This window comes from Tasmannia lanceolata, unplaced genomic scaffold, assembly GCF_043159265.1.
Source record: "Tasmannia lanceolata isolate RefF3 unplaced genomic scaffold, GAP_Taslan_0.1 ptg000023l, whole genome shotgun sequence".
NCBI classification, from domain to species: Eukaryota; Viridiplantae; Streptophyta; class Magnoliopsida; order Canellales; family Winteraceae; genus Tasmannia; species Tasmannia lanceolata.
In genome coordinates this window covers 7,347,818-7,360,053 of record NW_027518700.1, presented here as the reverse complement: position 1 = coordinate 7,360,053, position 12,236 = coordinate 7,347,818, and the positions used below count along the sequence as shown (strand labels likewise).

The 12,236-nt window shown below is 38.6% G+C and overlaps 1 protein-coding gene across 2 annotated transcripts in view; it reads right to left on the bottom strand.

The window, feature by feature from the left end:
• GRV2 (DNAJ heat shock N-terminal domain-containing protein) overlaps positions 1-12,236 on the bottom strand; it is an 82,417-nt gene that overhangs the window by 45,416 nt on the left and 24,765 nt on the right. For both annotated transcript variants that reach the window (XM_077366841.1, XM_077366840.1), the window contains exons 5-11: positions 11,133-11,234; positions 10,998-11,060; positions 8,371-10,620; positions 6,525-6,887; positions 5,602-5,742; positions 2,308-2,700; positions 1,477-1,971 (exon numbers count right to left, since the gene is read on the bottom strand). In XM_077366841.1, the coding sequence (XP_077222956.1) occupies positions 1,477-1,971; positions 2,308-2,700; positions 5,602-5,742; positions 6,525-6,887; positions 8,371-10,620; positions 10,998-11,060; positions 11,133-11,234 (3,807 nt within the window). The remainder of the gene's footprint in view (positions 1-1,476; positions 1,972-2,307; positions 2,701-5,601; positions 5,743-6,524; positions 6,888-8,370; positions 10,621-10,997; positions 11,061-11,132; positions 11,235-12,236) is intronic.

Genomic DNA, 12,236 nt, shown 5'->3' with positions numbered 1-12,236 from the left:
TCGTTAGATTTCGTCTGAAATTCCGAGTTGAAATTTCGGTTTCGGATAGGAACGAAACGCATTCCAAAACCGAAATTTGAAACCATGGTTTCCGTTCCCCTCAAACCTGCTTTTAGACTTCAGTCAACCTTCTTCTCTTAAATCAACTTTGTTGAATTATGGATGCGTTCACGAACATTTCATGCATCAGGAAGAGGTTTACGATTCGAAAAAATGCATATTTGGGGCTTCCAGACCCTGCTAGGTGAATTTAGCACTCTTAGGTAACTGGTTATAGGGGTCTAGAGAAAGCTAATAAATAGTTGGAAGTAGAACATAGGAATAGGATAAGGAGATAACGCATGGGATAGCGTAGGAGAGATATGCTGTTACACGTCTGATAATTCAGTACATATAACATTTCATTTGTAATTCATATAAATATTTACATATAATACTTACACCACATTTCACATGAAACTTTAAAAGTATAATTATGTGTACTGATATGGTATACCATTAATGCAATTACGATTTTGGTTTCGGTATTCGTTTGGATTTCGGTATCATTTTGATGGGGATGAGAACGGAAACATTTCGATTGTGTCAAGTCAGTTTCAATGGAAATTTAGAACCATGGTTTGGAGTTCAAAAAAATTTGAAGGATGAATCTGAGTTGTGTTTTTGGATTGATTAATAGGGGCTTACAATCAGGGAAGTGATTGTATGTGAGGTTTAGAAGTAGGACATGTGCAGCAAGCTCCAAAGCCTTTTTAAAAATGTTTAAAACTTCATACTGGGACAAGAACTCACCCAAGGTAAGATCAAGTCCATTCATGCTAGTTAATGATTAATGTGACGAATTTTTTACTGACTTGATGAGTGAAAGAAATTGTAGATTGACTCGGTAAGATAAAATAGAGCCAGCAAGGAAAATGGTACATTCAAGTGCAAGTTGCACCTACTAGTAGGAGATGGTCTATGCTATTTTCTCTTAAGATTAGTTCTTTTTTCTGATTTACAAGTCTCAACAAGATTCTCACCGTCAATCATTTTCAACAAAGTGACATTCAAATTCCAAATAGAAGAACTGTGCATACAGCTGCAGTAAGACTATTGAACTAGATCATCTACTATGACACTGGAACCAATATGAAAATAGACACGGATATAGGAAACAAAGAAACAATTTGGGGCTTTCCAAAATGTAAGCACGGATATGGATAGGGTATCACATACCAATATACCATATGTATGAGTTGGAACCGTGGATTTAAATTTCGGTTTCGGTCCGAAACCGAATTTTTTTTTGCAAATTTCGGTCATTTCAGCCGAAATTATTACAGTTTCAGTCAAAATGACCTAATTTCAGGCGAAATTGAAACCGAAATTTATTGATTTCGGCCAAAATTTAAAACAATAGTTGGAACAACGAATATAAATACTCATAAAAACCGGTTCAATCATTTCATACCAGACAGACAAGTCAAACCATACCTGTAACCGCTCATAAGCCTTCTGTACAGCAACAAATTTTTCCCTCCCTTCAGGATTTTTGTCTGGATGATATCTCATTGCAAGTTTCCTGTACTGCCTTTTAAGCTTTTCTTCATCAATGTTCCCAATCTGCTTGGATGTGTTAGAGATCTCCTCATCCACCTCCACAAATTGCCGATTATCGGCATTGTCACCAGATACATCTTCGAGGGATATCTCTAATATTTTGCAAGCTTCCTCTTCAGAAAGATCCATGGGTCGACGGGTTAGTTCTTCACGCCACATCGCCAATAATGACTGTAGAAACTCTACATGTTCAACAATAGGCCAGTTCGGAAACCGTATCTCATCACACAGGTTTCGAAGATAATAACGGTGACACCACATTTCATCTCTTAGTTCTGGATATGTAACCGGCGGCATAGGAGCATAATCATATAGTGAGTGACAATGCTGTGATAATTTCTGAGGAAAATCGCCAAGATGTTGCAAAACCTGGTATAGCACACAAGGCACAAGCATAGAAATCTAGTGTGAGTTTCTGATTTGTCCAAAGATGAGGCAAACAAAGCAGAAAGACAATGACTAAAACATATTAAACAACAAACCAAACATGAGTTAAGGGCATGGATTTAAATTCCGGTTTCGGTTTCAGACGAAATCCGGTAAAAAAAAGGAATTAATTCATGTCGGTAATTTCAGCCGAAATTTCGTAAAAATATTAAATTTAAAAAAAAAATGAATTACTCGAAATTTTGGCAGAACAGAAATCCGAAATTTCGGATTTCGGACGAAATTTTAAACCTTGGTTAAGGGTCTCATGTGAAGTACCTGACGGATCAAATGCTCTGCTCGCATCTTATGTGTCCAGATGATCTCTGGAGTATCAGAATCGGAAACCATCGCCGCTGCAAATGCAGCGGGCCCACTACGCTCCAGCACGTACAATAAGGATTCGGGCAAAAGTCCGCCTAAGACACTACGCTTTGCCAAAGGCAGTGAGGATGACACGGCCGCCTCTTCTCCGCCGTGGAATGCTTGATGGACGTGTGTCACAGAGAAGAGATGGGAAATTGAATGGAGATTAGATCCAGGATATGCTAAGGCAAAGTAAAATGCACCTGTGCTGTATAATCGTATCATTGCCTGGGGATTTCTAGTGACAATGGCCTTTAACAAAGCGGCAGCACCCTCAACGATACTTGGTTCCCCAGTAAGCATACACTACATTTTTTCACAGGAAATAGGACGAGAATTAGGTATTAACAACCCAACAGAACTTCGTGGTTTTGAGTTCTAATAAATTCTTACCATTTCAAAAAAATAAAAATAAAAAAACAGCCCAACAGCACATTCACCAAAAAATAATTATCTAGGATTAATTCAATCAACTGAAATTCTACATCTTCTAAAGATATGATAATATTTGCCCATTAGAAAAGGAAAAGTATAATATATAAATCTAAATAAAAGATATAACAGAAATTGGATTGCATTACTAAAATGCATCTTGCAAGTTTAACAAAAGGCCAAACTTCAGGAACTATTACAGACCGAGAACTGGGTACTTTAGATAGGGTTTTCTTCGGACGTACTTTAAATGAGCACTTTCAAGCATGGTTTTAAATTTCCGCTGAAACGAACATGAAACAACAGAAATGTTTCCGTCTCTACCCCCACCGAAACGAGATCTCAATGGATTCCTTCCACTTAATTATTTCTGTTGAAATTTCAAAATTACGACCGAAATGGTCGAAACTACAGAAATGCATAAACCAGATAGAAATGTTTTTTTTTCTGTAAGCCATTTTACTTTGCATTTCATTTCATTAATGTAAAGAATGATCTTTTGTAGCCAACATTATTGCAATGTACGGAAAAGTAAACATATTTTATGCATGGGATGTCAGTTCGGCATGGACCAATGCCACCTCGTGTCTCTACATCAAATTGACATAGAGTTGATGTCCTTGGAGGGATGAGTGGTCATTGTAGATTCATATACTTTATTATATTGTACTTCTTTATTGACTATTGTTTCATACATGTGCAACAATGCATGTCATTGGGCGTTCGATGTGATTATGCAAATATGGATGGCTTTCTTGCTTATTTGATGGTTTCTAAGTAACTACATATTTATGCTTAATCTAGCATTTTCCAAACTTTCATCTTAAAATTGCATCACCAGCATATGTGTCCATAGGTTTTCGTGATTTTACAAGATTTCCACCGAAATTTCCAACCATCCGAAACCGATATGTTTCCATTTCCGTGCCGATCGAAACCAAAATTTAAAAACTTGCTTTCAAGTTTACATGATAGTCCCCTTTCTCAATAATAACACGAGGTGTAGGTTCCCAAGACATTAAGCCGAACATGCTACCAAGGTTTTAAATTTCAGTTTCAGTTTCGATTTTAGACACCACGGAAACAGAAATGTTTCAGTTTCGGTTGGAAATTTCGGTGGAAATCCTGAAAAACCACAAAAACGTATGTAAACATATAAAAATAATATAATTTTAAGATGAAACCTTATGAAAGACTAAAATAAGCAGAAATACCCACTTAGAAACCATCACATAAAGCAAATGATAGAATTTTAAGATGAAACTTTATGAAAGACTAAAATAAGCACAAATACACACATAAAAACCATCACATAAAAAAGACAAGCATCCACAATAGTTTAATAACATTGAACACTTCATGTATGTTGCCATGCATGTCGGATAAATCAATACAAACCACATTTCATGATGATAGATATTTATATATAATACATACACTGAAATTCACATGCAATTATATAAATATAGTTGTGTAATACTTGATGTAGTATACTACTAATATACTTACGATTTTGGTTTCAGTGTGTGTTTCGGTTTAGGTATGTGTTTCGGCGGGGATGGAAACGGAAACATTTCGGTGGTTATGTCGGTTTCGGTGGAAATTTAAAACCGAGCAAACCCATTGCCCACCGCCCCAAAACTCAAGCCCAAGCCTACTCAATGATACCTTATATCCTATTTGTTCCCCTACCTAGCCCACCACTTAAGCTACTTAAACCCCCTAACGCATCCTTAAAACCCCATTATATATCCTATTGGCTACCCACATATGGCCCACCACTTAACATACGTTTTCCCTAATAAAAATCCCCAAAACCAAATGATCACTTGATCTCGTTTCAATAAAGGAATGCTAGGAGCAAAGCCTATTGATACTCCAATGGATCCCAATATAAAATTGGTAAAAGACAAGGGAGAATTATTTGAAGACCCCAAAAGATGTCGTTGTCCAATTGGACAGTTTATTTATTTAATGATAACTCATCTAAATATTGTGTTTCCTATATCTTATAAGTATGGTGAGTCAATTCATACCATTCAATAAAAAAAATAGTGAGTCAATTCATGCGTAATCCTATCATTGGTCATTGGGAAGCAGCTTGGGGTAATCTGAGAAATTTAAAAGGAGCACCATGGAGAGGACTTGTCTTCAAGAAAAATAATCACTTGTGAGTGAAAAGTTTTACAGAAGCAGATTGGGCAAGATCTCCTTTTGATAGTCGATCAACAACCAATTATTGCACTTTTGTTGGAGGTAACCTCGATACTTAGTGCAACAAAGAAGCAAAAATGTGGTTGCATAATCCAGTGTTGAAGTAGAATATTGTGCAATGGCTCATACAGCCTGTGTATTTATATGGTTAAAAACTATTATGGAAAAGGTTCCTTGGCACAAAAAAATGTATTGTGACAATCAAAAACAAGAAAGAGGTAGCAAGTTGTGGTGTCATGAAAAGGTTAATATCGAAACATAAAACCAATTATGATATCTTAGAATTGATAAAAAAGTCATCGGTCTTCTCAAATTGATCAACAGATAAAGGTACTAAAGTTGTAATAATACAGATAGTTTGACTGTACTAATATAGGAGTTGATGGACCAGTTTAGCACAATGCAGGCTAATTATCAACAACCTTCAAAATGTGATCAAAGTGAGTAATATCTTCTCCTCATTATATCTTATACAATTTGAAATAATGGAATACAGGGAAACAATCACACACACTACATTAAGTTATCATAACGAAAGAATGGAATGAAATTTAGAATTACCTGTGCAACATGTGGAAGGCACCGGGGACTTGACAGAATTCGTTTTACTCTTGGTGTTGGGGTCACCATTTCTCCAGCATCATCTAGATCAGAATGAGCAGATACCATGCTATGCAATATAGTCAATGCAGCGTCTCCTACCTGAATTTAGAGATTTTTTAAAATCTATCCGTGATATACCGTGGATAAAATAGCATGAGACGCGAGAAAACTACAAAAAAGAAGAATGCTCACTCAAGGGACATGGATTCGAATTCATTCAATATTCAGATAAGCATTCGACTAAATTGTAAGTTTGAGGTTTTGAAGCTATGCCACTCTTAATGTTCTACGAAAAGCTAAGGATACCCATAAAAGCATCATGAGTGCAAAAAGCACTAGTACATGATTCGAAAAGACTGCCTCATATTTCCGCAGCTTGTCCACAATTTGGAAAGGCAAAAGGTGGGGATGAAAATTCTCATTATCATAAATCAACAGAAATTTAGAGACTCGTATATCACATGCAGTTACAGGTCTAGAAAGAAAGCACAACCAAAAAACCAAAGAATGGTTTGCTCTCGAAAAAAAAACTGATGATTTCAAACACAATAGCATGTTGCAATTTGAAGGCAAGCATTTGAATAAAGAACAGGAAATCTGAAAATCAAAACGCCAGAACCATGGTTTTAAATTTCGTCCGGGACAAAATTTAGAAACGAAACCGAAATTTAAAAAAATTGGCCGAAATTGTAATTTTCACCGAAATTTCCACTGAAATTTCGTTTTCGGCTGAGGCCGAAATGGAAACCGGAACCAAAATTTCAAACCTTGGCCAGAACTGGGTAAAGCATCTATAAATTAAATTCCAGGAAGATTTGAGGACTTATTATACTGATATAAGACCCTAGCAAGATGTAGCCATACATGCAGTTTAAAGATACCTGAGTCGGATTAAGAACAGGAACACGAACAGCCAGTGCCCAACGCAATTCACGGATGTCACGCAATCTCTTCCAGTCAAGCATCCCGGAAGACCAGCACCGGGTATTCCAATCAATAGCTTTCTTGGACCAGAACCTTCTGATGGCATCCTTCTCCACCGGTCCAGCTTGTAAACCATCCTTGTCGAAAAACATCCATTCCTTAAGTGGCTCCATAAAAGCTGTGGCAGCTATCAAATTAGATTGCAATGGAATCGATGTCCTTTCAGAGGCTTCGTGAGCAGTAGTCAGAAGATCTACAGCCAAGACACATCCCCCAACCAAGACACAAGCCTCTACATTTGACAAAACTTTCATTAGGACCTGCACAAACAGCAACACAAGAATTGGGCACTTCTTAAATGCAGACAAAAGTGAGAATACATACCCCTAATTATAAAAAGAAAAGCATTAATGTAGGGAAGCCAATAAATTATAACAAAAGTTTAAGCATAAAAGCCATATGGTTCTTACATTGTGTTGCCATCATTAACTTGTTCGAAAAAAAGAAAAGAAATATTGAATATCTTTCCAACATTTTAAAATCTATAAATCAATAAAAATAGGAGGCAAAATTACTACAACAAGATTCAACAACAAGATGGGAGTGAGGCCCTACTAAATGTATACCATAAATAAACGGAAGCCACCATCCTTTCAGTGGGACAGAAGTTGACCATCGCAAAATAAACTACAGTATAAAGGACCATCTTAAAATAATGTATACAATATTATAAAGAGAAGCAACCTCCTTTTTTTGGTGGTAGGGTTGGGGTGAGGTGGGATTATTAGGAATCAGTAGATTTTTCAAATTGCTTATGTTGGTTGGAAACTGAAATTTACTTGTTTCTAAATTGTCATTTTTTTAATTGGAAAAACAGAAAATTATTTCACGCTTCCCCATCGATTCCCTTCACACTTCCCCGTCGCTTTCCTCCCGCTTCCCGTCTTCCCAAGAGCCTTTGCTTCCTGCACTGGCAACTATGGTCCTTTCATTCTCGGGTTGATAGCCGCCCCTTGAGTCATTTTTTTTTTTATTCATTTTGATTATAGTGTCCTACTAAGGTTACCTCACGCACTGATTTTAAGTACTTTGTTACTTTTATGCATAAGTATTCATGAATGACTTGGCTTGATTTAATAGAAGATCATTCTGAAGTATTTTCTACAAAAAAGATTGTTATGAAGTATTTGCTACCTTTCAATTATACACTGCTGAAATTCAAAACCAGTTTGATGCTTATGTTCATGTGTTTTGATCAGATAATACTGAATAATGTCTCTACATGTCAAAAAATTGTAAGTGCCCATGGTATTCTTCATCAAATACACCTCAACAAATCGGTATGGCTGAACATAAAAACAAACATTTACGTAACCTTGCATGCGACATCTTGTTTCAGATGAATTTTCCTAAATTTTATTGAGTGATGCTATTCTTATTGCATGTTATCTTACAAATACAATGCCAATGTCAATTCTGATAATCAATCTCCGTTATCAATTTTATTTCTAGTCCCACCCTTGTTTTCTACTCAATGTGTGTTTTCATTTCATGTGCTTTTTTAGAGATTAGGTCCAAGACTGATAAAATGGACAATCTGACACACGAGAGAGAGAGAGAGAGAGAGAGAGAGATGTTGCGGGAGTTTTACAATCGAATGATAGATTCTGAAACATTTCTGAAAGGATAGCGAACATTATAAGCACAAGAAATAAAAATAAAAATACTGTGGATTCATCTAATATTCACAAGCCAACGAAAGAAGAAAACAAAGTGCATGGAAATTCTTGTTTTTTAAGCTACCTTTAAAAAGAGTAGCAAACGATGCCTCAAAGCTCGATCATCGGTCCTATCCAATAATACAGTAATGTGAGCAGTACCATCAAAAGGACCTATAGTTTTATGATGTTGCTCGTACACAATCGCCATTGCCCGTGCACAAAGCTCTCTGACTGAAGAGCCCCCACCTCCCCCAAAACCATCCAAACGTCCCATATCACACCAATCATCAGATGAGCCCAATTCATCGGGAACAGTACCATCCACAGTAAGACCTATATCGGCATCGCATAGGAAACGATGATATAATGCCCTAAAGAACGCAACTGGGTCACGTAGTGGGAAATCCTGTGCTCGGCCACTGCTTCCACTCTCAAGCAACAAACGCAAATAATATTGACCCACGCAAACTTCTTTGGATAAGCTGGGGTATCTAACTGAAAATTCAGTGTAGTTCCATGATATCTGAGGAGAATTCTGTTGCCCTTCCACCATTACATCAAATACTCCACCCCCAGGAACAATATCTTCAGTGCGTTCCTTCTCAACGTCCAATTTATGAACCTCGGTTTTCAAAGACTCTCTCAGTTCTTGCCTTGTACGCTCATTCCATATCAAATCTGCGCGGTTGTGATCTAGCCCAAATGCTCGCCAAAATTCCGACCAGTTACACAATAATCTGCCAGATCCCACAGGGGTGTTCTCAACAACAACCTGGGCAGGAGCAGGGAGGCCTGAATTCAAGGAACCGGCAACATTGGCATCAGAATCAACTAAAAAGGAAGCCCTCGGATCCATATCTTGCGACGCACTAATTAATGGAGCATCAGCACCCAAAGCATCAGTTTGAAGATTCATCCCTGCAGAGGAAGACTCGTTGGTTAGGGTTCCTCCTGGAAGAACAGAAGAGTGAGAGACCGCAACCTGTCCGAAATTCATATCAACAGCAAAATTTTGATAGTTTTCCGCTCCTTTGGAAGCACCGGCACCTATCTTGTTAACTAAATCACCAACTTCATCATTATAGACAGACGGAAGAGCATTTTCATGAGTCGGTATGGTTCTCAAAATCCTACCCTTCCTCTGTTGAAGTACACGTCTCTGCCTTCTCCTAGTTAAAGATACCTCTTGATTAGACTGGTTTTGTGCATCTTCCCCATCAGACCGTGTATGCAAATAAGCAACAAGGCCAGGAGGAAGAACCCTAGACAGCAAATCAAGAGCGGGTTGGTAAGAATCCGCCCAAAGAGCTACAAGTTGCCGACTAACATCCCGCCTCTCACCAGCAGCAAGGAAAAAGGCATGCAATAAGTGCCTCAAAAGAGCACCATCTCGCAAGGCGGCATCACGCATAGACTCTGCGGCAATCGCATCCTCCTCAGCAATAGTACGCATTATAACAGCCACGGTTTCTCTCACACTTTCCGCAGGATGTCCAAACAAAGCAAATAAACGGCGACGCAAACCAGCCACTTGCCGTAATAATTCAACGAAAGTAGTATATTGAGTAGTTTCACCATGGGGTTCACAAAGCATAGCCTCAAGGACTTCCACAACAGACATTGACAGTAAAGGCGACACCGACATGGGTTTCAACCTGTTGACAAGAATTGTAGCATAATTCTGATGTGCAAATAACACGGATTTGGTGTGCATAAATGTTGCATGACGCTCTCCCTTTGTATCCGTGAATATATTTGAGTCTCCGGGACCACCGCCAATTAGTACGGCAACAAGCCCGGCTGCCTCGGCTGCTATTCCCTCCGAACCATTTCGGAGTAGCCCCATTATTCTGCCAACAGCAGCTGGAAATGACATCACATGAGATGCAGCACTTCTTGATGCAAGTAATCTACGCAAGCATGCAATGAAACCCATCACGGTTGCGGCCGCTTTAGGAGATGGGGGTGGTGGAGGAGGTGACTCCGGAGGAAGGTTTGGCGTCGCCGGAAGCATTGTGATTAATGCCATTAAGGTCACCTCAGGAACTTCTATATTAGGAGGCACTCCACTATAAGGTATACATGCATTGAATTCCTTTATTCTACGCCATAATCTGGCTCTAGACCCTGGAATTGACCCCCCTTCAGTTACAGCATCTTTGGCAGCTGCCGCCAGATGTTTCAAATGCATCGTCGCACTCTCCATATCAGCCACAGGGCGTTGTTGTCCAACGGGAAATTGTTGGATTTGCAAATAAACTCTTCCACATGGAGGATCAACACGGTGACCCGGCATGGTCAACCTCGGCAATACAGGAACCGGACACTGGCCCTGCACGAGTTAACCCTGAGATGTGTTAGCAATCATGCGAGGTAATTAACCCAATCTATAACAAACAGAAACTGCTACGGATAACTGGAATGTGATGAAGCATGACCCAGCTTTTAAATTTCGACCGAAATACCAAAATTTCCGCCGAAATTAGGATTTCGGTTGGGACCGAAACCGAAATCCCAAGAACCCCAAAATTCAGCAGAAATTTCCGAAATTTCAGGAAAATGAATTTTTTTCACAATTTTACCATTTTCCCAAAATTTTGGTAATTTCGGCCGAAACCGAAATTTAAAACCATGATCATGACATTGGTGCTAAAATCATATGCAAGAAATAAACCAAACCAATGTCGACATGAGAACACGTCTACCTACTTCCGTTTGCAAAACATCACGAACTGCTGCAAGCAAGCTATCACGAGCGGTGCTTGCGTAAACCTGGAATAAACAAAGCATGAACTTTAGACACTTATCCCCATAAATAATCAGAATGAAACATTAAATCCTTACATGAATAGGACAACCATCGTTGAATTCAATTGCAAACATCTGTGGCTCTTCGGCAAATCGAACCAGAGAACTAACGGCAGATAAAGGACGGACGATGACAGCCTGCACAAATCCACCACAGATTCCAGGTTATAGCACTTCAAAGAATCATTTACTATGTACTAACTACACCATAGAAATAACTAATTTCAGGACAAACAATTGTAGCAGAATATATTAATAAATCATGGATACTCAAGGATAGCAAACAATAAAAGAGAGAAATGAGGAGAGTATAAGAGTTTCAGAGGTTTACCACTTTATTGGCCGGTTGTTAATTCTGTTGCACATGATACTCAACTAAGCCTTTGTCCCAAACTATTTGGGGTCGGCTAATGAATCCTTTAGAAAAATTTCATGAAGAAAGTGAACCGATCTACCCATTCAAATTGACCAAGTCTAATCCTGACACTAGTTGGGTTCGTCTACATAGATCATTTGCTTCCATTCTATCCTATCCAAGGTCATGTTCTCTATTATGTTCCAAGCCCTCAAGTCTTTCCTCGCTGTTTTTAACCAAGTTGTTTTCGGTCTGCCGCTACCTCATTTTAAAATTAACAAGAAAGTTAATTTTGTTGCACATGATAAGGAACAAAAAACAAATTGTATCATACAAGTACATAAATGAGAATCATAGAGCTGCTAACTTTCTTAAATTATAAAAGAAAAATAAAATTGTTCCTGCTGCAGTCAAAATATTTTTTATATTGTCTGGCCCAAGTACATGCAGAACATGTATATGTTGATCAAACTGTTGATCCCGTGGGCCGCGGCAAACCCAGTGCTTCATCATTGGTCCAACATGTTTGAATGTTCCTAACCCCCGGAAGGAGGCCTGCAAAAACGTAACAAGTCTGGAACCCCCCCCGCCCTCCCGCCCGGATCAAGGGTCGAAAATTACCTTACCTAATCATGATGGGATTATTAATCTGTACCGTTTCACGAAAAGAACGGGATTCTCAACCAAAGTGACCACTCATACCACGTCCACATATTTCATGAATGACATGCTCACATAGGAATCCTCAACAAATACATAACAAAGCATTACGGAAGATGCACCCA